This window comes from Semicossyphus pulcher, unplaced genomic scaffold, assembly GCF_022749685.1.
Source record: "Semicossyphus pulcher isolate SPU_LCO1_2020_fin unplaced genomic scaffold, fSemPul1.0.p SCAF_13, whole genome shotgun sequence".
In the NCBI taxonomy this organism is placed as follows: Eukaryota; Metazoa; Chordata; class Actinopteri; order Labriformes; family Labridae; genus Semicossyphus; species Semicossyphus pulcher.
In genome coordinates this window covers 29,334,039-29,358,730 of record NW_027211637.1, presented here as the reverse complement: position 1 = coordinate 29,358,730, position 24,692 = coordinate 29,334,039, and the positions used below count along the sequence as shown (strand labels likewise).

Sequence of the window (24,692 nt, the reverse complement as noted above, 5' to 3'; positions counted from 1 at the left end):
TTTGGAAATGTTGAAAGAAAGTTTCATAGACTTCCCCTTTTAAACGTTTCCCCTTAGAAACATGGGAGGAGCCTCCTTTCACTTACTAAGGCCAAAGTTTCCTTTCTATCAATACATACCAATAAAGTTGCAGTTGTGTCCATAATTTCCCTCAATTTTTATTTTTTATTTCACCAGGAAATAATCCCATTGAGATACTAGATTTCTTTTACAAGGGAGTCCTGGCCAGGACAGCAGCATAAAAGGTTCCACATGTAGAACAGACAACAGACCAAAACAAGCAGGAAATTAATCTACCAATAACTTAACAGCAAAAAGATTCCAACAACCGGAGCTGTGCGAAGCCGTGCGTGACCGAGACACTGTGTAGGCCGCAGCCTCAGGTGAATTAAAAAGTCACCAAACAATCCAGATCATTCGTGGCCCTGAGACGTCAAACCAATCCCGTATACGCTCCAAATAATAAATCAGTATTCCATCCGAAGTTCTCCAAATCCGAAAATTCCATTTTAAAAGGTAGTAGAAGTTTATATTAATGACAAACACTGAACAGAGGCACCAGACACAGGACACCACAATGCAGCTGCTGCCATCTTGGATGGGATATATGATGTCCAGTGTCGATGATTTGAAAACGAATTGCTAAAATTACTTTCATAAGATTTGTTGAAACAATAACAAAAGATTTTTTAATAATAATATAATAAAAACCATAATGACATAAGTGTAAATGACTGCTTCTGTTCATATTAGTTCTTGCTGCAGTGGAAGTTCAAAGCACAGGTACTTCCACCGGAAGCGATCTGCTCCGTCCGTCCTCCTCTCTCACCTCCTCGTACACTCGGTTAATCTGCAGAAGAAGAACAGGGGTTTGGTTTGTGTCAATAGCAGCTAGTTTACAAACACTTATGAAGCTTAATGTCTTAAATTAACTCAAACTCACCTCTGAGATATTGACGTACTCTGGTTCATTAAGGGATTCTGTGAAAGATGCAGTTCAGAAGATTAGTAACATTTCCACGTTTAGTGAGAAAACAGCTTGTTTACATAAAATAACTGTTATAATTCATTGCAATAAATTCAGACTTTTGCAATGTGTTCATTGCAGACGCTCACATTGCGATAACAATGCAATTGCGATGAATTCCACAACCTTATAGAAACACATGGAAGTTATATATAAATTGTGTTACTGTTTTTTTTTATATATGCATGCTTCCTCACCTATGGGATTACTTGCGTCCTTCCTGTAGAATATCAGCACAGCCACTGATGATACGATGAAGATGATCATCAGAACCAGTCGAACATACGGTGAATAGTTTGGAGCTGTTGGAGAAGAAGTTATTTTTTTACTTCCTGGCTCTTTATAAAATATATCTGGAGGCAAAACAGAACTCTTAAGTGCATGTGTGAACTGAAGGTCCATTCATGTCATTTGTTAAATCAGTTCCATAATTACATTCATGTACTTGTATAAACAATAGAGGCATGTACGGACTTTAATAAGTTTATTAAATTTAAGTAAATGAATATCGAACATACCTGAAGGGATGGAAAAATTACTCTTCCTGTTTATGGTATTTGTTTGGTCGTGTTGTTTTGTTTAGTCAAATTGTAGTATTTGGTTAAACAGTAGTATTTGGTTGTGTTTTGGTGTTTGGTTTCTTTGTGGTGTTTACTTGTTGTGGTATTTGGTCATGATGTAGTATTTGGTTGAGTTATAGTATTTGGTTGTGTTGTAGTATTTGGTTGTGTTGTAGTATTTGGTTGTGTTGTGGTATTTGGTTGTGTTGTATTTGGTTGAATTATAGTATTTGGTTGTATTGTTGTATTTGGTTGTGTTGTATTTGGTTGAATTATAGTATTTGGTTGTGTTGTATTTGGTTGAATTATAGTATTTGGTTGTGTTGTAGTATTTGGTTATGTTGTAGTATTTGGTTGAATTATAGTATTTGGTTGTGTTGTGTTATTTCGCTGCGTGTGGAATTTTGTCTAAATGTGGTAATTGGTTGTGTTGTGGTATTTGGTTGGGTTGTGGTATTTGGGTTTGTTGAAGTTCTTGGTTGTGTTATGGTATTTGTTTTTGCTTTAGTATCTAGTTGTGTTGTGTGTAATAGATTGAATTTTGGTCGTGTTGGGGTATTTGGTGGTATTATATTTTGTTGTGTTGTGGTAATTTGTTGGACTGTAGTATTTGGTTGTGTTGTGGTATTTCGTCATGTTGTGGTATTTGGTGTAGATGTGGTATTTGGTTGTGTTGTGGTATTTGGTTGAGTCCGAGTAATCGGTTATGTTTTTGGTATTTTGTTGTCCTGTAGAATGTAGTTAGGTTTATTGAAGTTTTTGGTCGTGTTATGATATTTTTTTTTGCTAGTTGTGTTGAGATATTTGGTTGTATTATAGCATATTGTTATGTTGTGGTATGTGGTTGGAACTAGTCTTGGGTTTTGTTGTGGTATTTCGTCAAGTTGTGATATTTGGTCTAGATGTGGTATTTGGTTGTGATTCCTACTTTGGTTTTGTTGTAGTATTTCATTTTGTAAAAATATTTGGTTGTGTTATGGTAATTGTTTTTGCTTTAGTATTAAGCTGGGTTGTGATAGTTGTTTGTTTTGTGGTATTTGCTTATTGTGGTATTTGGTTGTATTGTGGTATTTTGTCACGTTCTGTTAATTGGTTGGGTATTTGGCTGTGTTGTTGGGACATGAATAAAACAACAACTTAAGGCCACCCTAGTTATGAGTGCAGTTATTGAGCGAGGTGGCCGTAACATGACTCTATAGTGTTGTTCAATTAATGAGGAAACTTGCATAATTCTCTGCTGTTGAAATCTCTTGTGAACCCTTGACCTATGTTTGAATAATGTGAATGTACCTGGAGCTGCAGCTGGTGGGTCTGCTGTTGAAAAAGGCTGGAGAGTCCAGTTTGGTTTAGAGGTGGTTGGAGCTGAAACACAATGACTCTATCAGACTCAGTCATCCATATGATCAGTTATTCTTGTAGACTTGTATACTCGTTTTATAGAAAAAAAAGGCAAATATTCTTCCAGAAGTCAAAGTGTTCTTTCTAATTTAAGTAAAATGCAGCAAATCATCAGTGTGTTAGACAGTTAAACTAAACATATTGGGTTAACAAAAAATCAATACTCACCATCTTCAACTCTAAGCTCAAACGTCTCGCTTGTACCTCGAAACGAGCGTCTGCGAAACCCACATCCATACCGGCCAGAGTCAGACTTTTCCAGATTTGTGATACTCACATACAGAAGTATAGGAGAACGTCTATCAGTTCCTTCTTCACATAAAATGCTGTATCTGCCACTTCGAGCTCTGACACCAGTTGTTTCAATGAGAACGTCTTTATCTCTACAGTCGCCCCTGCAGAAGATCTTCAACCTCTGAAAGGAAATCACGGAGCATGTAACCGTGATGTTTCCTCCTTCAGTTCCTCTGTAGACTTTTTCTGTATCGCGTTGACCATTGCTTCCATTCTGCAGTGCTGTTAAAGGATGAATAATCATAGTTGTAAGTGCCGCCGTCTACTGTTGTGCACTTACAGTATATTGACATTTAAAAGTCGAGACCCCCGATATAAGACGATTCCACTTTTTCAGATGTATTTCTGCATTAATTTGCTGCATTTGTCTCTTTTGTTATGCTTGCCATAAAGTCGTTTTAACTTCAGGGCCCAAAGATTTCTTGATACGCCCCTGTCTCATCGAGTTTTAAAGTCCCTAAAATAAGAAGAATAGAAGCAAATATACACGAATAACTACAAAACTCCCCGAAAAAAAAGAAAACATGTAATTAAGGCAAAATATAAACCTCTGAATATTTAATTTTAATAATAATTTATGTGTGTTATGTGTCTGTTTGTTTGTTTGATCAGTAACATTTTTTGCGTAAGAGTGACATTGTTGAACTCTGTTTGTGAAACCTCTTTTTGGGCGGTTTTCGTAACCACAGCTCTCAGTTTGCCAACATTGAAGCAGCTGCTTAAATAAAATGATTTAAATAATGCTTCCCCTTTACAGCTTTAGAAGGTGAATAAAGTGGTTTGAGACAACTATAAATAAAGAAACTAAGAGCAATAAGTCACTATAGAGGGTCTGACTAAAACGAAGCAGTTTGTGTTTTTATTTTTTGTTCTTAATTATTTCATCTATCTTGTTGTAAATTCTTACTCCTTTACCTTTTATATTAGGAATTTTCCTCGTTTTATCCGTGCTTTCTTTTACTGCCACCTCCTGCTTCCCCTGATGATTTTACCTGTATCCGCTCTATTGTCGTCTGTACCTCGTCACCATTGTAATTGAGGGTCCCCCCCTCAATCCCCTGTGTTTTTCCAGGAGTTAAATAAATATCATACATGTTAACTAGAACTTGTAATTAACGTGTGCTCTGACTCTTGTTAACATTTGGTACAATGATTACTAAAAAAACACACGAAACAAAGTACAAGAAATAAAGAACAAAATGAGAAATGTAACGATTAAAAGAGAAAATAGAAAAAAGAATGAACTCACCAATGAAGAGGAAGCACATCAAAATATTCCAGACTTTCATGTTTGACGCTCTGATGGTTTAACTTCTCTCGACTTACACTGACAAACCAGGAACTTCTTTACTTTCATAAGGCTGGAGTTCCTCCTCCAAACACCCTACCCTCTTCTATTAGTTTTTTTTGTCCAGTCTATTCACTGACTAACGTAGACCACATCATCCATCACCATAACTTCTGAGTTCATCGCTATGCTGATGATACACACTCATATCTCTCAATCAAACCATCTGCAAGCATGAGCTGGCCACACCAAAGAACTGTGTAACAATATCAGAGGCTGGATCAGGGCTTCATTGAGGCCGGATTGACAACTTTCCTGCTAACCTCTCCTTCTACTCCGCTCTCCTTCCCTGTTCTCTCTCTCTTTCTCTGACGAGCATTCAGTTCAAGTTTGAAAAACAAAAAACTGCATCACCTGCGTCTGAAAATGTGTGTGAATGAAGGAAAATCATTTTAATACCACAATAAACAAATGTAACATTTAATGAGTAGAGTTTCACTGACTTCATCAGATGTAGCAGTTTTTAGGTACATATTTAAGATTTTCAATGGAAAGGGGTGTACTCTGAATGTAATTAAGGTGCCAAGAATGTGTAACATAGCGTCATAATAGAGGTTGTTTTGCATTAAGCTAGATCTATATAACACATCAAATCAATAAAGTAGCTCTGTAATGGTAAGCAAATAGAAAAACGCTGCAAAAAGAAAAACACTGTTTCATGCGTTTTCTTAAGTTGCTATGCTCATAGTAGGTTTAACCAAGACCCAAGTCGTTTTCCTTAAACAGGGGGTATTATACTGTTTCACATAAACAATGTTTCAATTTTGGATGTTCAGACTTAACGTGGGTGAAGTTTCCAATCTGTAGGTAAAAGTGTGTTGGAGTAATCCCCTGCTAAAAAGGTGTCAGTCTGCAGGCTGCTGCGAATGCTTGCTTTCAGACAGACTTCTCCAAACGCTTCCCTTTGTGATGTCACAAAGTGGAGGAACTCTATATTTGGGCATCTGCCTGAGACAAAGCAGAACTTGCTGCCTCTAGCTCACTTTAAGGATCTTCATTATTTTGACATCATACATGTGTAAGACTCAAAAAAACATCAGCAGTTTGTTGTCAGGCTACATGTACTCTATGTGTTGATATGCGTCACAGAATGGCCTGGTTCCTGTTTCTTAGCAAGGCAGTTACCCAGAAAGCCAAATAAGCCTCTTTTAAAACTGATACATGAACAACCTTTTTCCTCAATCTTATCACTGTTATGCCCATGAAAAACATATTTCCTCTGCTGTACAATGAAGTAAAAACACTGTTTTCTGATCACAACGCTTAAAGCTCATCTCAGTTTTATTCAAACTGTTCTGTGAACTTTCTGCAGTGGAAAGATGAGCGTGTAGATGTTTCCACAGGAAGAGATCTGTTCCGTCTGTCCTACTTCCTCTCCTCCTCGGGATCTTGGTTGGCCTGCAGAAGAAGAACAGGGTTTTGCTTTGTATTGAATTCAGCTGGTTTTATAAACACTCATGAATTTCAATATCCCAACTTAACTCACCTCTGTGATATTAACGTACTCTAGTTCATCATGAGGGTCTGAAAAACATGTAGATCAGAAGATTAGACGACTTGTCGCAGCCATTTTGCTGACCTGAAGTAGATTAGGATTTGGTGCAACTTCTGGGATTGAGTTATATATTCACACCCGGACCAGAACGCTGTGTAACGTGTGAGTACGGTTAGTTTTAGATGGTCAGTTGCGACAATGTTACAATTTCCTTTAGCAGACACTTTTGTCGGCATACATCTGAGAGTTAATACAACACAAGCAACGATCAACACAGGAGAGAACAATGTCAGTAAGTGCCAACAAACAGCTTCAAGTGTGATCGGACACTGTGCACAGAGGCAAAGCACGGGACGTATAGAAGTTTGTTTTTGTTTTGTTTTTAAATCAACTTCAACATCATCAGTGTCATCATCATCAATAGCTTCTATATCAATAGAGGTGTTCATAAAGAGCTGGGTCTTTAGCTTCTTAAAGGTGAAAGGGACTCTGCGGACCGAATGGCGTTTGGTAGCTTGTTCCACCACCGGTGGACAACTGAGGAGAAGAGTCTGGTTAGCAGAGATGTGGACTTGAGACTTGGTGACTCGGACTTGAGTCACTGTTTTGATGACTTGTGACTTGACAAAAAATAAATGACTTGAGACTCGACTTGGACTTGAGGCATGATGACTTGCGTGTGTTCATAAGTTTGAATGTTAGCTGTTAAATATAAAATGATAAAATTCAATGTTGTCAAGTTTCTGTCTAACTATCAAGTATGTACGCATCGCAAACTGGGATCATGATTGGACGACTCAAAAAGCTCCCCGGTATGCGATTGTCATGATTGGATGACTGGCTGTCAGTCAAACTCCTCGCTATGGCAACACGCAACATCAAAGCCCCCAAATAGAATCCTCATCACTCGTACTCGTTACTCCTCAACATGGTCTCAGAGCAGACCATCATCATGGCTGCGTCTGTGCCAAGATAACACAGATACAATTCACTGTCATACTTTTTGAACAGGTTATATAAACTGGCCAATAATATCATTATTAGACGGGCTGCTAACACCTTGTGTTTTCTCTTTATAAAGACCGTATACTACAGGTAAGAGTGCTGGATCTTGGGTGGAAAAAAGTGACTTGACTCGGGACTTGACTTGCCTTAACTAAGGACTCGACTTGACTTGACTTGACATAACCTGTGACCTGACTTGACTTGGCTTGCCCGAGAAAAAATGACTCAAGACTTGCTTGAGACTTGGACCAAATGACTTGAGACTTACTTGGGACCTAAGCAAAGATGACTTGGTCACAACAATGCTAGTTAGCGACTGAGGACCCTGTTGTGATGGGAATACCAGGCGCCTCTCATTGGCAGAGCGTAGTGGGCGGGAGGGAGTGTAGACCTGGATGAGGGCGTTCAGGTAGGCAGGAGCCATTTCTGTTGCCGTTTTGTAAGCGAGCAACAGGGTTTGAATTTGATGTGACGTGTGCCGTTTTGGGTCGGTTGCCTTTGTTACTTGTGTGCTTCCTCACCTTTGGGTTCACTGGCCCTCCTCCTGCAGAAAACCAGCACAGCTGATGATGAAACGATGAAGATGATGATCACAACCAGTCGTACAGACATCAGAGCACCTATGGCTGTTGGAGCTGAAGAACAAAATTGTCACGTCTTTGTTAATTATATAATATATACCATTCATCAAGTCATTTAATCCAACAATTAATGTTAATTTTAGGCATAAATCACACACATTCATATATTGTATGTACTGACATCACACTCTCCCGTTTCGAACAAGAAATAACATTTCACATTTATTCAAGTAGGAGGCCAAAAAATGGTCTAAAATGTGGTTCAGTTTCCAAGGAAACAAGAAAATGTACCTGCAGCTGGTGTAGGCATTGTCATCGTTGATGTTGGAAAAGGTCGGAGAGTCGGGTTTGGTTTGAAGGTGGTTGAAGCTGAAACACAATGAAACAATCAGAATTATGAAATGGCACAAATTCTCTGCAAACAGTCAACAGGGTGTTGAAAGTGATAATCTTGAAGATTTTCCTTAAATCTATAAATGTCTGTTAAGTCTCTATCTATCGCCGAATGAGTTCACACAATGGTGACTGAGCCTATGGCCCACTGATGAAAGCCTTTGAATTTGTAGTATCACAGACTGGCTGTCTGTGGCGACTTTAGTGGAATAAATCCCAAGCGGCGCCCAGTTAGTGACGCGTTTTCCATCAGCCAGCAGTGGTTGGTCTGCCAGAGAGGGTAGGCGGAGCTAAGCGGCAGCTTTCCCGCTCTCTGCAAGTGTTGCGAGTAAACAGTAATCTACTATGGCTGAACAAACAAAGAAAAGATGGATGACTACAGATACAACTTCAACAAGAAGTGAAAATCCAAAGAAGAAGAAACAAACTCGACGCTCAGATGAAGCAAACAGTCTGAAAAGGAAAGCGACCGTCAGCCAGGAAAATCAAGAGTTACAACCGGAGCCAACGGTGGACGTCACGCATGAACACTGTCTGGATATCTGGGAAGTGTGCTCCTGTAATTACCGTTTATCACCACAGGTGCCGCCAAAGAGAACGAGACTGAGATCTTTGAGATTCTAACTTTAAGTCATAAAGCTGAATGCAGCAGTTAATCACTGCATTTGGTGCAATAATATTCAAATCAACTGTGAACAGTGAGTTCACCTGATACTTTACAGACAAGCTGTTGGTTTTAATGGAGCATTTATCAGAGTTCACATACAACCTTACAGTATAAACCTGCAGGACAGGAGGAATATTTTTCCCCTCTTCTAAAAATAAATTGGCTAGCATAACCGGGATGCTAATTGAGCTAAATGATATTGTATAATGAATCAAACTGGTACAACCTGTATGCCTCTTTGTTTAATCGGGGACAGTTTGGTTTTGTTCAACAACTACAGCTCCCATGAGGCTTTACCAGCACTTCTGTGTCTACGGCTGCTTCCCAAGTCTCTTTTTTATATCTCCTCGCTCAAACCGGAAGTAGTTCCGGAGCCGCCATACTGAGGACCGTCTCAAAGCTCTTATCGCTGCTCGGAGGAGAGAGGAGGGAGTTCCTAGGAGCGATAAGCGAGGATACACGAGAGCAGCCTCCACGGAAGTCTTTTACTGGCCGACACGCCCCCTTATTACAGATCAGTTAGTGATTGGACGCTGCAGCAGATCGGACTGATGTGAAACTTCACAACATCACCTGAGTTTCATATCGCAGAGAGGAAGAAGCGGACCTTAGAGCAGACTTTACAGGGCGCCATGAAACCGACTATAAACAACGTCAGTATAATGAGTTGGTATTTGACAAGCTGAGATCGTTTAGAACGAAATATTGATCATAACTTGTCGTAAAATATATAAAATGCAGTGAATAACTGCAGATTTGATTTGTTTTCTGGGTCAACATCTGAGTAAAAATAAGTTCACAAAAAAAACAGATTCATTTCTATTAAATTTAATCTAAAGAAATACTTCTTGTCACGATCAGTTATTCCCCTGCTCACTTTTATTACAGATGAATGAATGAATTCAGAGGGAGCAGGAGAGTCTCTCTGTCAGCAGGTAACACTACGTGTGAGAGTGATCATCAGTGAGGTCGGGTTTGATCAGCATGACGTGATTTCTATTTATCCTGAAACTTTGAGCCTAATCAATAATGTTCATAGTTCATGAACAGACAGTATTTGGGCTTATTAAATAATTAATTCTGATCAGATGATCAGTGATCGAAAATGTAAATAATGAATAAATAATATAAAAACACAGTGCTGGTAAGAAATGTCCGTCTGGCTCTGCAGCAGGAACACAGACTGCAGCCTGTTCTTCATGTGCAGGTGTTTGTTACACAGGTAACAGGATACAGAGAGGAAACACTGTTACTGTGTGTTTTATTAGAATGAATACAGTGCACATGTGTGCAGACACAAACAGCTGTTAAAGCAGACGGACATCTGATCCAGCTGTGATCAGCTGACGCGATCATCACAAACGGACGTCGCAGCACGTGACGCTTCATCGGAAAGGACGTCTCATGTCTCTTAAAAAACATTCCCTCGTGTCTCTCCATGCATCGCTGGTTGGAGGGACTAAGACGCAAGTGAAAGACGCAAGTGAAGGAAGCATGGATGCAATTTGACAAGAGACATGAGAAGCAGTCTATGACTCATGGAAGAAGCAGGGTTTTCTTTGTTCCTGTCATCGTCTCAGTTTTGGGAATCTGAAAAAACCTTGCTGCATGTTTTTCAAAATAAAGTGGAAGACAGTCACCGTCTCTCATGACTTACATTATTATGACAAAAGTTTTATGTTTAAGGAGGTGGCTGTAAAATAGCTCTAAAGTGCTGTTCAGTGTCAGGTAAATGTACCTGAAGCTGAAACTGATGTAGACACTGTTTCCTCTGTCATTGCTGGTGTTAAAAAAGGCCCAAGAGTCCATTTTGGTTGAGAGGTGGCTGGAGCTGAAACACAGTCAACATTGTGTTTTTAATCATCAAACTGAACTTAATCACTGCGTTTGGTGCAACGATATTCATCCGAGTTCATCTGATACTTTACAGACGAGCTGTTGGTTTAAACAGAGCCTTTTTTACAGTTCATAATCATTAAAATAAGCAGCTCTACATAGAAGTGTTAGACTGAAAGTATTAAGTTATTAACATCAGCAGCTGTAGAAGAGTAGAAACTCACCGTCTTTAACTCTGAGCTCAAACATCGCGCTTGAATCTGGATACAAATTTCTGCCCAACTTACAGCTGTACCGCCCAGAGTCAGACTTTCTCAGATCTCTGATGCTCACATAGATAACTGTAGAAATAGTTCCTCTATCATATTCAATGCTGTATCTGCCACGCCGAGCGCTGACACCAGTTGTTTCAACAAGAATGTTTCGATCTCTACAGGCACCCCTGCAGAAGATCTTATTGCTTCCAGGGAAAGTGAAGGAGCATCCCACTGTGACGTTTCCTCCTTCAGTTCCTGTAAGGACACTGATATCTGTGTCCAAGGCTGCGTTTCCTTCCCTCAGTGCTGTTGAAAAGATAAACAGTCATTGTCACCAGCTTCCTTTAAGATGCTGCACTCTGGTCTTATTGACAGCTCAACCACAGCCTAACAATTCGTTTACATTTTGAGTATTTCAGTTGAATAAACTTTAATTATCCGTCAGAAAAGAGCAGCAGCTTTACCCCAATATATTTTAGGCAATAACACTTAATTTGTCTGCTCCTTTCTGTTTCTGGGGTGAGAATGACGTGTTTGACTTGACATGTTAAATGAGGTTTAGGGTGCATTTCTCAGCGTAACCAGTACTCGTCTGGAGTTCGTCAAAAATCATTTAAAGTATTCGTTTTCTCTTTAGAGCTCTCTTTCGTCTCTTGAGCTCTTGAGAGTTACAAAGTGCTTCAGAAAATTTGTAACGAACAAAACGGGAGGCATCGAGGAACCGTGTTGAATTCTTTTGGTTATAACTTGTAGGTTTTTCTTTAACTTTTTGATGAGCTCATTTTATTTTATTTCTGGGGTTGTGAAGCTACAGCAGCCTCAACTACTGTCTGACTGAATCAAGAAATTACAAACTACAGGACTACAAAACAAGAAGCGCAATTGTTGAATGCAGATTGTCGAACTAAACCCAAATCATGTCTACATTTTGAGAAGATAACGAGTACTTACACTTTAAGGAAGAATAAAATAAATGTGCAATTATATAATCCTTTGAAAGAGTTCTTACCGAGGAAGAAGCAGATCAAAGCATGATGAACTTCCATGTTTGAGTCTCTGATCATGTAACACAGTCTTTGTTCCTTCTGCACTCGAAACCAGAAACCCCCTCTTTCTCTAAATGAAGAGTTCCTCCTACAAACATCAAAGTCTGAAGTCTCCTCCCCTCTTTGGCACATTTTGTTTAATCCAGCCACCGAATCGAGTTTATGTATGTTCAATTCAATTCAAGTTTGATAACTGGAGATCTCAACTCCAGGTATCAATCTTGAGGACCACTGTAACCTCAGATGATCATAACTCGTATCCCCAAAGCTGCAAGAGCTCAAAACAAACAGGCTTAACTGACCTCATTAGTGTGACGATGGCAGCATATATATAATGTTACAATGTTGGATGTTCAGACTAAACGTGGGTGAGGTTTCAATCTGTAGGTAAAAGGATGTTGGAGTAATCAGTGTCAGTCTGCAGGCTGCTGTGAATGCTTGCTTTCAGACAGACTTCTCCAGACGCTTCACTTTGTGATGTCACAAAGTGGAGGAACTCTATATTTGGGCATCTGCCTGAGACACAGCAGAACTTGCTGCCGCTGGCACAGTTCAAGGACACGCCCACCCAGCAGCTCAATCTGCCTCGGGATTTCTTTTTAACTCCACCGCTCTGCTCATCACATTGGTTCAGAATGAGTTGGAGAACGTGTTTGGCTGTGAAGGAAAGACATCAGTGTTTACTTTTCCAAAGGACAAGAGCTCCAGACATCAAATGAAAAAAGGGAAGTTTACTCTTTGCCAACAACACGGCCACAGGGTAGGAGACGTGCCTCAAACACTGAGTTCTGCCCCTCAGCAGGCTTAAGAGAGCTGGCGGGGTTTCTTAAAGGGACAGAGCTGACTGAGCCGTTTCAGGTGTTTTTATTTTGTACAACAAAAGTACTCATGTTAACATAAATCATGACAGAGGGTGATAGATTAAAGGTTGTAGCAACTTCCAGACTGATGTGGAGAGAAACGGTACAGTTTAATTCCTGAAGCCAATTTTTATTCAGAATCCAGACAGACTTTACTTGTCCTTAGCCAGGAAGTGGTCACTTATGGACTGTTTTACTCCTCATGGCATCTTATTTTATCTTCCTTATTTTGACATCATACATGTGTAAGACTCAAAAAAACATCAGCAGTTTGTTGTCAGGCTACATGTACTCTATGTGTTGATATGCGTCACAGAATGGCCTGGTTCCTGTTTCTTAGCAAGGCAGTTACCCAGAAAGCCAAGTAAGCCTCTTTTAAAACTGTTACATAAACAACCACATTTCCTCAATCTCATCACCGTTATGCCCATGAAAAACATATTTCCTCTGCTGCACAATGAAGTAAAAACACTGTTTTTATTTTACAAAATGAGAGCGTAGATGTTTCCACAGGAAGAGATCTGCTCCGTCTGTCCTACTCTCTCTCCTCCTCGGGATCTTGGTTGGCCTGCAGAAGAAGAACAGGGTTTTGCTTTGTATTGAATTCAGCTGGTTTTATAAACACTCATGAAGTTCAATATCCCAAATTAACTCACCTCTGTGATATTAACGTACTCTAGTTCATCATGAGGGTCTGAAAAACATGTAGATCGGAAGATTAGACGACTCGTCGCAGCCATTTTGCTGACCTGAAGTAGATTAGGATTTGGTGCAACTTCTGGGATTGAGTTATATATTTACACTCGGACCAGAACGCTGTGTAACGTGTGAGTACGGTTAGTTTTCGACGAGTCAATCGCCTTTGTCACTTGTGTGCTTCCTCACCTTTGGGTTTGGTGGCCCTCCTCCTCCAGAATGCCAGCGCAGCTACCAATGACAGGATGATCGTGATGACCACAGCCAGGCAATCGTACGGCGGAGCACCTTTGGTTGTTGGAGCTGAAGAAGAAAATTATCACTTCTTTGTTGATCATATAATATATACCATTCATCAAGTCATTTAATCCAACAATTAATGTTAATATTTAGCATAAATCACACACATTAGTATATTGCACAAATACAGTACAAGCATGTACCGACTTTACACTCTCCATTTTCAAACATGAAACAACATTTGACATTCACTGAAGCAGAAGGCCAAAGATGTGTCGAAAATGTGGTTCAGTTTGCAAGCAAACAGGTAAACGTACCTGCAGCTGCAGCTGCAGCTGGTGTAGGCATCGCTATTGTCACGCTGGAGGCCGATGGGGTTGGTGATGAAAAAGGTGGGAGAGTCCAGTTTGGTTTAGAGGCGGCTGAAGCTGAAACACAAACGATTAGATAAAAAGTCAAAAAGGGGGTTGGCGGTTTGGTGGAAACCACTGCACACTCTATTAATCAGTGGATTAACTCTAGTTTATGTTTATGTTTTGTTATGTTATGTATATGTAGAGCAGGATGTCTGAAAGAATTATTAAGACATCCTGCTGGTTTTGTGCAACTCAGGAAGAGACCCACGAGGAAGGGGAAAGTAGGGGTTAAGAAAAGCACAATTATGCAGGTCAATACATAGTTATGATTTGGTTTGATCAGTTATAATCACAGTGGTGTGAACATGTATTGTTACTGACCAAAGTTTAGGACTGCAGGTGTACATTAAAGATAAAATCTCAAAGTTCTCAGTTTTGTTCTATTTGGCGGCACCTAGTGCTGATAAAAATAAATTTACGTCCACGGTTGGCTCCGGTTGTAACTCTTGATTTTCCTGGCTGACGGTCGCTTTCCGTTTGCTTCATCTGAGCGTCGAGTTTGTTTCTTCTTCTTTGGATTTTCACTTCTTGTTGAAGTTGTATCTGTAGTCATCCATCTTTTCTTTGTTTGTTCAGCCATAGTAGATTACTGTTTACTCGCAACACTTGCAGAGAGTGGAAAAGCAGCCGCTTAGCTCCGCCTACCCTCTCTGGCGTCACTAACTGGGCGCCGCTTGGGATTTTTTTCCGTGAAAGTCGCCACAGACAATCAGTCTGTGATACTGCAAAAGCAAAGGCTTTCAGCAGTGGGCCATAGGCTCAATCACCATTGTGTTACCTTGTTCGGCGATAGATAGAGACTTAACAGACATTTATTTCAATAAAAATCTTTGAGATTATGACTTTAATTATCAAAAACAAATAAAAAAACATTTCACATTTATTGAAGAGGTGACTAAAGTGTGGTTCAGTTTCCAAGGAAACAGGTAGATGTACCTGTAGTTGCAGCTGGTGTAGGCAGGGTTGTTGTCGCGCTGGAGGCTGATGGGGCTGATGATGAAAAACGTGGAGGAGCGGACTTTGGTTTGGAGTTGGTTGGAGCTGTCAAAGATAATTTAATCAATTAGATACTGATTGCACAGAAAGTCAACCTGACAGTCAGTGCGTTTCAATCGTAAAGCTGAATGCAGCAGTTAATCACTCGAATCAACTGTAGCGTGATTGTGGAACAGCTTGAGTTGGTGATGAACTGTTGGTGTTAATGGAACATTTATCAGTTTGAAGCATTTAAAACGTCAGCTGCTGTCAGGGAAGAGTAAAACTCACCGTCCTTAACTTGGAGCTCAAACACCTGGGTCATATCTGAAGACTGACGTGTGCCGAACATGCAGCTGTATCTTCCAGAGTCGGCCTTTGTCAGATTTGTGATGCGCACATACAAAGAATTGACTGATAGTCGGCTCTCTTTATATGCAATGCTGTATCGGCCACGCTGAGCTTTGACACCAGTTGATTCAATAAGAACGTCTTCATCTCTACATCCTTCTTTACAGAAGATTATTTTCCGCTCTTCATAGAAGCATGTAAACGTGATGTTTCCTCCTTCAGTTCCTGTACGGAAACGGATATCAAAGCCTCCGAAACAAGTGTCTCCCTCCTGCAGCGATGCTGAAAATGGAAACATTTATGGTTACTGTCAAGTTCAACCACACGCTAACAGCAATTTGTTTACATTTTTATGTTGTCAATAAAGACTGAGAGCATTATAACATTTTATTTAACCATTTTTTCAGAATGATAAATATTCATATTCACTCTGTGATACCTGCGGAGTAGCTTAGCATAATTTACAAGAACTACATACAGCCTCTGCCTAAAACAACTCAGTCGGCTCTGTCCCTTTAAGAAACCCCGCCCCTACAAGCCTGCTTTCTTCTGATTGGCCAGCTCTCTGAAGCCCGCTGAGGGGCAGAACTCAGTGTTCAAAGCACGCCTCGGACCCTGTGGCCGTGTTCAAGACTTGTCAGCAAAAAGTCATCTGTTTCCATTTGAAATTAATGTCTGGAGCTTAGGGATGCACGATATTGGATTTTTTGCCAATATCCGATATGCCGATATTTTACAACTCATTTAGCCGATTACCGATACCGATATTTTTTTCCCGCACACCTAATTGCAGAGATCATCAACTCTCTTCTGCATTGGAATTAGCGTACAGTATAATGGTGATACTCTTATCACATTTGTTACAACGGTCGGGGTGACGGGTCTTGAGATGGTTAATCAAGTTTGTAGTGTTGAAAGACTTTGCCTTGGCTCCTCCTCGCATCACCGAAGCTGAGCAGTCATTGCAAAGAGCAGTTTTGCTATCTATTTCGGACACTTTGAAAAACTTCCACACCACGGATATTTTGGCTTCTAACTCTCTCATAGTAGACACACGTGACATCATCACGCTGCGCCGCACAGGTGTTCTTCGCGCCGGGGACATTGCGCCGAGGTCGGGCATTTAATCAAGTATGCAGCAGCCCATTATTTTATCGGCGGATATCGGCGTGTTGGCCGATGTCCGATAGTTCATTTTTAAGCCAATATCGTCCGATACCGATAACGTGCCGATAATATCGTGCATCCCTACTGGAGCTCTTGTCCTTTGGAAAAGTAAACACTGATGTCGTTCCTTTACAGCCAAACAAACACTTTCTCCAACACATTCTGAACCGGCTCGACGAGCAGAGCCGCTGAGCAGAGCGGTAGACTGAAAGAATATCCCGAGAAAGACTGAGCTGCTGGGTGGGCGTGTCCTTGAACTGTGCCAGGATCAGTAAGTTCTGCTGCGTCTCAGGCAGATGCCCAAATATAGAGTTCCTCCACTTTGTGATATTACAAAGTGACGCGTCTGGAGAAGTCTGAGCCTGAGACTGAGACCTTTTCAGCAGGGGATTTCTCCAACATACTTTTACCTACAGATCTGAAACTTCACCCACGTTTAGTAACCCAAATATAAATAAGTAATAATCCACCCTCAGAGCAGCTGCCCTAGAAGTTCAGAGAATAATGCAACAAAGTCCAGCTGGGGTGACGGCCCAACAACAAGTAGAGCACGGCCTGGACCTGTTCTAACTTTTGGTATAATTTGATGCTATATAAATTAAAATTGATTGATTGATTCCAGTGTGAAAACAAAAGTCAATGCAGCTATTTTTCTGTCTCTTAATCTGTACCAAGCTGCAACTGTTTGAAAACATTGAAAGTGTGAGAGAGGAAGCAAACTGATGCAAAAGCGGACCTTGTCCGTCTGTTAGAAGCCAAAGAAGCTTTGTAAGCATTTTGACAACTAATTTATTTACATACTGGAAAACAGGACACTGTGATATTTGATAACAGAAAACTTGTAGAAAATGTTATAACAATATAGAATGTTATGAGCTTTGGTTATATTGTTCGACTAAACCAAGAAAATGTGCGTCTATTCTGAGGAGATAACTAGTGCTTGTGATCGGTGAATCACAGACTCTAGGCCCCCTGTTACAAACATATACGGTATGAGGCTTACTGACAACAAATACAAGAATTTAAAAGAATGATATCATCTTGCAAAGACAGTAAGAGATGAATAAAGCACTCACCGAGGAGGAAAAAGAAGCAGATCAAAGTGCGACAAACTTTCATGTTGGAGTCTGTGATGGTTTGACGCTGCCCCACGTCCTTCTTCTCTTGAAACCAACAACTTCTCTCTTTATCTCAACGATGAGCTCCTCCTCCAAACAGCAGGGCCTAAGCCCCTCCCCTTTTCATCAAGTTTTGTTTAGCCCAGAAATTGAATCAAGTTTACGTAATGCCAAAAATGTGTCTGCAGTCTAAACTTCAAATACTGATCACCCTGATTCAGCGGTTTGTGGTCTAATGCCTGGATGTATGAACTCTATGTGTTGATAGGGTCATTTTTATATCATACACGTGTAAGACTCAAAAAAACATCAGCAGTTTGTTGTCAGGCTACATGTACTCTATGTGTTGATAGGGTCACAGAACGGCCTGGTTCCTGTTTCTTAGAGAGGAAGTCATCCAGAAAGCCAAGTAAGCCTCTTTTAAAAACACTTTTTCATAAACAACCACATTTCCTCAATCTTATTGCCGTCATGCCAACGAAAAAACATATAACCTCTGCTGTACAATGAAGTCAAAACACTCTTTTCTGAGCACAAAGCTTAAACCCATCACAGTTTTTATTAACATTGTTCCGAGATATAAATGGCTAATGCGAACTTATATCACCCCAGTAAAATTGAATAAAATCTGTCCTAATATTCCACATAATAATAATAATAATAATAATACATTTTATTTATAGAGCGCTTTTCAGGACTCAAAGACGCTGTACAATACCCAAAATCAATACCAAAAAAGAACATAGACAAATGTACATACTTCAAACAAGTCAAAACAAAGCAACAGTACAATCACAGATCTAAAGCTAACTTAAAAAGTTGAGTTTTCAACAGGGATTTGAAATTTGATGGGTCTGTGCAGGTTTGAATGTGACTGGGGAGTGAGTTCCAGAGGGTGGGGGCGGCTATGGAGAAGGCTCTGTCCCCCCAGGTTTGGTGCTTGGTTCTGTGAGGTGGGGACAGGAGGTTGGCATGTAAGGAGCGTAGGTTACGGGAAGGAGTGTGATGGTGGAGGAGGTCAGTGAGGTAGGAAGGGGCCTGGTGGTGGAGGGCTTTGTGGGTGAGGAGGAGAATTTTGAACTGTATGCGGTAGGGGACGGGGAGCCAATGAAGATGTTGGAGGACGGGGGTGATGTGGTCGCGGGAGCGAGTGCAGGTGAGGAGGCGTGCAGCAGAGTTCTGAATATATTGTAGTTTACGGAGGACTTTGGATTATGTGCCGTAAAGGATGCTGTTACAATAGTCTAAACGGGAAGTGATGAATGCATGGATGAGCGTTTCTGCAGCAGAGAAAGAGAGGAATGGACGGAGGCGGGCTATGTTTCTGAGGTGGAAGAAGGCCGTTTTAGTGATCTGGGTGACATGGTGTTGAAAAGAAAGGTTGCTGTCAAAAATGATACCAAGGTTACGGATGCGAGGTGCAGGGGATAGAATTGTGTTATTGAAAGTGAGACTGAAATTCGGGACGGGATTTGTGAGGGACTTGGGGCCGATGATTATAAGGTCGGATTTGTTGTAGTTTAATGATAAGAAATTGTTGTGCATCCATGTTTTTATTTCAGAGAGGCAGTTAATGATAGTGGAGTGTGTTTCTGTGGTTATGGATTTGGTTGAAATGTATAGCTGGATGTCATCAGCGTAACAGTGAAAGTGAAGGCCATGTTGACGGATGATGTTACCAAGGGGGAGTAAGTAGATGATGAACAGGAGGGGACCAAGCACCGAGTCCTGGGGGACGCCTTGGGCAAGAGGAGAGATGTTAGAGCTGCAGTTGTTGATATGAATGAATTGTTGACGGTCAGTGAGGTATGATCTTAGCCAGGAGAGTGCAGTTCCAGTGATTTGGACAGAATGTTCTAGGCGGGAGAGAAGAGATGTGTGGTTTATTGTGTCAAACATTAAGATATTTGTTGTAAGCGTTTAGAGGAAAAAGGAACACTGTTCCATTGTGTTTGGGAATGCTCAAAAGTACAATCATTTTGGCAGAATGTGATGCGGGCCATTTCCCAGATGGTGGGTAAGAATGTTCCCCTGCAAGCCAAACTCTGTATCCTGGGTATATACCCTGAAAATTTGGTCGTCAATTCTAAACAATCAGTATTAATTGATTTTGGGCTTCTACAAGCTAGAAGACTGATCGCTCTTTTCTGGAAAAATATATAATTGCCTTCTGTAAAGTTATGGTTGAGGGAGATTGCAACATATCTTGCATTGGAAAGACTTGCATATATTGTTAGATGGAAAAGAAAACAGTTTGTTAAAGTAGGGGAACCTTTTTTGGAATTGTTGTTATAACTTGAGGTCTTCAAGTTACCACTGCTGCTGCTTTTTCAGTTGTTATTACTGTTTTATTTTTATTATTATTATTTGTTATTTTATTTTATTTCTTCTTTCGATCTTTTGATACTTTTGTTGTATAGTACATTTATACATTATTGCTATTGCTGTGGTCATTGTTATTTGTAGGTATTTCTTTTATGTAAACTTAATAAAATGTTGTTTCAAAAAAAAACAACAACTTTGTTCCGAGAACTCGCTGCAATGGAAAGAATAAAGAGCAGGTGTTTCCACAGGAAGAGATCAGCTCCGCCTGTCCTACTCTCTGACGTCCTCGTTCACTCTGTTCATCTGCAGAAGAAGAACAGAGGTTTGGTTTGGATTGAAATCAGCTAACATTTATGAAGTTCAATATCCCAAATTAACTCACCTCTGTCATATTAACGTACTCTAGTTCTTCATGAGGGTCTGAAAAACATGTAGATCAGAAGATTAGACGACTCGTCGCAGCCATTTTGCTGACCTGAAGTAGATTAGGATTTGGTGCAACTTCTGGGATTGAGTTATGTTTCCACCCGGACCAGAACGCTGTGTAACGTGTGAGTATGGTAAGTTTTAGATGGTCAGTTGCGACAATGTTACAGTTTCATTGAGATGACGCTTTTGCCCAAAGCGACGTACATCTGAGAGTTAACACAACGCAAGCAACAATCGAGACAGGAGGGAACGAAGTCAGTAAGAGCCAACAAACAGCTTCAAGTGTGCTCGGAGGCAAAGCACAGGGCGTATAGAAGTTTGTTTTTGTTTTGCTTTTTCAGCAACATCAACAACATCAGTGTCCTCATCATCAATAGCTTCAATATCATTAGAGGTGTTCATAAAGAGCTGGGTCTTTAGCTTCTTCTTAAAGGTGAAAGGGACTCTGTGGACCGAATGGAGTTTGGTAGCTTGTTCCACCACCGGGGGACGACAGAGGAGAAGAGTCTAGTTAGAGACTGAGGGTCCTGTTGTGATTGGAGCACCAGGCGCCTCTCATTGGCAGAGTGGAGTGTAGACCTGGATGAGGGCGTTCAGGTAGGCAGGAGCCGTTTCTCTTGCTGTTTTGTAAGCGAGCAACAGGGTTTGAATTTGATGTGACGTGTGCCGTTTTGGGTCGGTTGCCTCTGATACTTGTGTGCTTCCTCACCTTTGGGTTCACTGGCCCTCCTCCTGCAGAAAACCAGCACAGCTGCTGATGAAACGATGAAGATGATGATCACAACCAGTCGAACATACAGCAGAGCACCTATGGCTGTTGGAGCGGAAGAACAAAATTGTCACGTCTTTGTTAATTATATAATATATACCATTCATCAAGTCATTTAATCAAACAATTAATGTTAATTTTGGGCATAAATCACACACATTCATATATTGTATGTACTGACTTCACACTCTCCCGTTTCGAACAAGAAATAACATTTCACATTTATTCAAGTAGGAGGCCAAAAAATGGTCTAAAATGTGGTTCAGTTTCCAAGGAAACAGGAAAATGTACCTGCAGCTGGTGTAGGCATTGTCATCGTTGATGTTGGAAAAGGTCGGAGAGTCGGGTTTGGTTTGAAGGTGGTTGAAGCTGAAACACAATGAAACAATCAGAATTATGAAATGGCACAAATTCTCTGCAAACAGTCAACAGGGTGTTGAAAGTGATAATCTGCCAGAGAGGGTAGGCGGAGCTAAGCGGCTGCTTTTCCGCTGTCTGCAAGTGTAAACAGTAATCTACTATGGCTGAACAAACAAAGAAAAGATGGATGACTACAGTGGCAGCTTGTCCCTTAGACGGCAGGGCTGGATGGTATTAAAAGCACTGGAGAAGTCAAAGAACATGACTCTCACATTGCTTCCCTGCTTCTCCAGGTGCGAAAGGGACTTGTGGGTCAGGAAGATTATGGCATCCTCCACACCAGTGTGTGGCTGGTACGCAAACTGCAGCGGGTCCAGGAAAGCCGTTAGCAGTGTCCTCAGATGCTGGAGAGCCAGCCTCTCAAATGTCTTCATAACAAATAAGTGAAAATCCAAAGAAAAATAAACAAACTCGACGTCACACATCTCTGGGAAGTGTGCTCCTGTAATTACCGTTTATCGCCAAAGAGAACGAAACTGAGATCTCAGAGATTCTAACTTTAAATCATCAAGCTGAATGCAGCAGTTAATCACTGCATTTGGTGCAATAATATTCAAATCAACTGTGAACAGTGAGTTCACCTGATCAAAAAAACATTTATGTATAAACCTGCAGGACAAGGAGAAATATTTTCCCTCTTCTAAAAAGATATTGGCTAGCGTAACCATGATGCTAATTAAGCTAAATGATATTAAAAAATGACACAAACCTGTATGCCTCTTTGTTTCATCTGGGACACTTTGGTTTTGTACAACAACTACAGCTCCCATGATGCTTTACCAGCACTTCTGTGTCTATGACTCATGGAAGATGCAGGGTTTTCTTTGTTCCTGTCATCGTCTCAGTTTTGGGAATCTGAAAAAACCTCGCTGCATGTTTTTCAAAATAAAGTGGAAGACAGTCACCGTCTCTCATGACTTACATTATTATGACAAAAGTTTCATGTTTAAGTAGGTGGCTGTAAAATAGCTCTAAAGTGCTGTTCAGTGTCAGAGGAAACAGTGTCTACATCAGCTTCAGCTTCAGGTACATTTACCTGTCATTGCTGGTGTTAAAAAAGGCCCAAGAGTCCATTTTGGTTGAGAGGTGGCTGGAGCTGAAACACAGTCAACATTGTGTTTTTAATCATCAAACTGAACTTAATCACTGCGTTTGGTGCAACAATATTCATCCGAGTTCATCTGATACTTTACAGACGAGCTGTTGGTTTAAACAGAGCCTTTTTTACAGTTCATAATCATTAAAATAAGCAGCTCTACATAGAAGTGTTAGACTGAAAGTATTAAGTTATTAACATCAGCAGCTGTAGAAGAGTAGAAACTCACCGTCTTCAACTCTGAGCTCAAACGTCTCGCTTGAATCTGGAGACAAATTTCTGCCCAACTTACAGCTGTACCGCCCAGAGTCAGACTTTCTCAGATCTCTGATGCTCACATAGATAACTGAAGAAAAAGTTCCTCTATCATATTCAATGCTGTATCTGCCACGCTGAGCGCTGACACCAGTTGTTTCAACAAGAATGTTTCGATCTTTACAGGCATCCCTGCAGAAGATCTTCCTGTTTCCATAGAAAGTGAAGGAGCATCCCACTGTGACGTTTCCTCCTTCAGTTCCTGTACGGACACTGATATCTGTGTCCAAGGCTGCGTTTCCTTCCCTCAGTGCTGTTGAAAGACAAACAATCATGGTCACCAACTTCCTTAAAGATGCTGCACTCTGGTCTTATTGACAGCTCAACCACAGCCTAACATGTCGTTTACATTTTGATGTTCTCAACAAAGATTCAGAGCATCAACATTTTTATTCGACCATTTTTTCAGTTGAATTAAACTTTAATTATCCGTCAGAAAAGAGCAGCAGCTTTACATCAATATATTATAGGCAATAACACTTATTTTGTCTGCTCCTTTGTCTGTTTCTGAGGTGAGAATGACGTGTTTTACTTCCTCTTTGCATGTCGAATGAGGTTTAGGATGTATTTCTCAGCGTAACCACAGCTCCCAGTTTGTCTACAGGCCTGCCAGCAGCAGTTTTCTGCAGCAGGGTCTCGTCTGGAGCTCGTTAAAGATTTAAGTATTTGTTTTCTCTCTGGTGTTTTAGAAAGTTACGGAGTTGTTCAGACAATTTGAAATGAACAAAACGGGAGGCATCGAGGAACCGTGTTGAATTCTTTGGGTTATAACTTTAACTTTTTGATGAGCTCATTTTATTTTATTTCTGGGGTTGTGAAGCTACAGCAGCCTCAACTACTGTCTGACTGAATCAAGAAATCACAGCAACTACAGGACTACAAAACAAGAAGTGCAATTGTTGAATGCAGAGTGTCGAATTAAACCCAAATCATGTCTACATTTTGAGAAGATAACGAGTACTTACACTTTAAGGAAGAACAAAATAAATGTGTAATTATATAATCCTCTAAAGAGAGAGAGAGAGATAAAAGAGTTCTCACCGAGGAAGATGCAGATCAAAGCATGACGAACGTCCATGTTTGAGTCTCTGATGTTTAACGTCTGTCTTCCTCTTTCACTTGAAACCAGCAACTTCTCTCTTCCTCTTCCGAAAGTCTTCGTCTGAAGTCTCCTCCCCTATCGTCAGGTTTTGTTTCAGCCACAGAATCAAGTTTATGTATGTTCACGTACAATTCAAGTGATCAATCCCGAGGTAACACTGCACCACTGTAACCTCAGATGATCATAACTCGTCTCCCCAGGGCTGCAAGGGCTCAGAGCAAACAGGCTTAACTGGCCTCATTAGTGTGGCCGATGGCAGCAGGGCATGCCCTGGGGGTATACTCAGGCTCTCTTTAGGTAAGCTGGCTCATCAAAGGCTCAAGCACCAGTTAGAGAGAACGAGAATCTTGATGGTGGTTGTGAACTTTCTGTTAACCCAGGCTTTCTGCTTCAGGCTCTGGGTGCGCTCACAGAAAAAGGGGCGTTTTACTCGCCATCGGACGCTTCATCCGCACTAAAACAAACAAACTAAGATCATCTGCGTTTGAGCTGCAAAACCAGCCGTG

The 24,692-nt window shown here is 40.7% G+C and overlaps 1 protein-coding gene and 2 long non-coding RNA genes across 3 annotated transcripts; all 3 read right to left on the bottom strand.

Moving 5' to 3' along the window:
* Window positions 1-5,065: 5,065 nt before the first annotated feature.
* LOC138590340 (uncharacterized) lies at window positions 5,066-7,733 on the bottom strand. Its single transcript, XR_011307952.1, has 3 exons — window positions 7,649-7,733; window positions 6,114-6,151; window positions 5,066-6,025 (listed from the first exon to the last, which is right to left on the bottom strand). It is a non-coding gene; the product is annotated as an uncharacterized lncRNA (long non-coding RNA).
* Window positions 7,734-7,994: 261 nt separating this feature from the next.
* LOC138589267 (uncharacterized) lies at window positions 7,995-10,956 on the bottom strand. The gene is made up of 3 exons (XR_011307926.1): window positions 10,829-10,956; window positions 10,507-10,599; window positions 7,995-8,077 (listed from the first exon to the last, which is right to left on the bottom strand). It is a non-coding gene; the product is annotated as an uncharacterized lncRNA (long non-coding RNA).
* A 1,799-nt stretch (window positions 10,957-12,755) lies between these two features.
* On the bottom strand, window positions 12,756-17,939 carry LOC138590157 (uncharacterized). Its single transcript, XM_069660733.1, has 7 exons — window positions 17,689-17,939; window positions 15,386-15,727; window positions 15,056-15,160; window positions 14,021-14,131; window positions 13,653-13,766; window positions 13,424-13,461; window positions 12,756-13,335 (listed from the first exon to the last, which is right to left on the bottom strand). The coding sequence occupies exons 1-7, from the start codon at window positions 17,729-17,731 to the stop codon at window positions 13,303-13,305; spliced, it is 786 nt and encodes a 261-aa protein (XP_069516834.1). The 5' UTR covers window positions 17,732-17,939; the 3' UTR covers window positions 12,756-13,302.
* Between the last annotated feature and the right edge of the window lie 6,753 nt (window positions 17,940-24,692).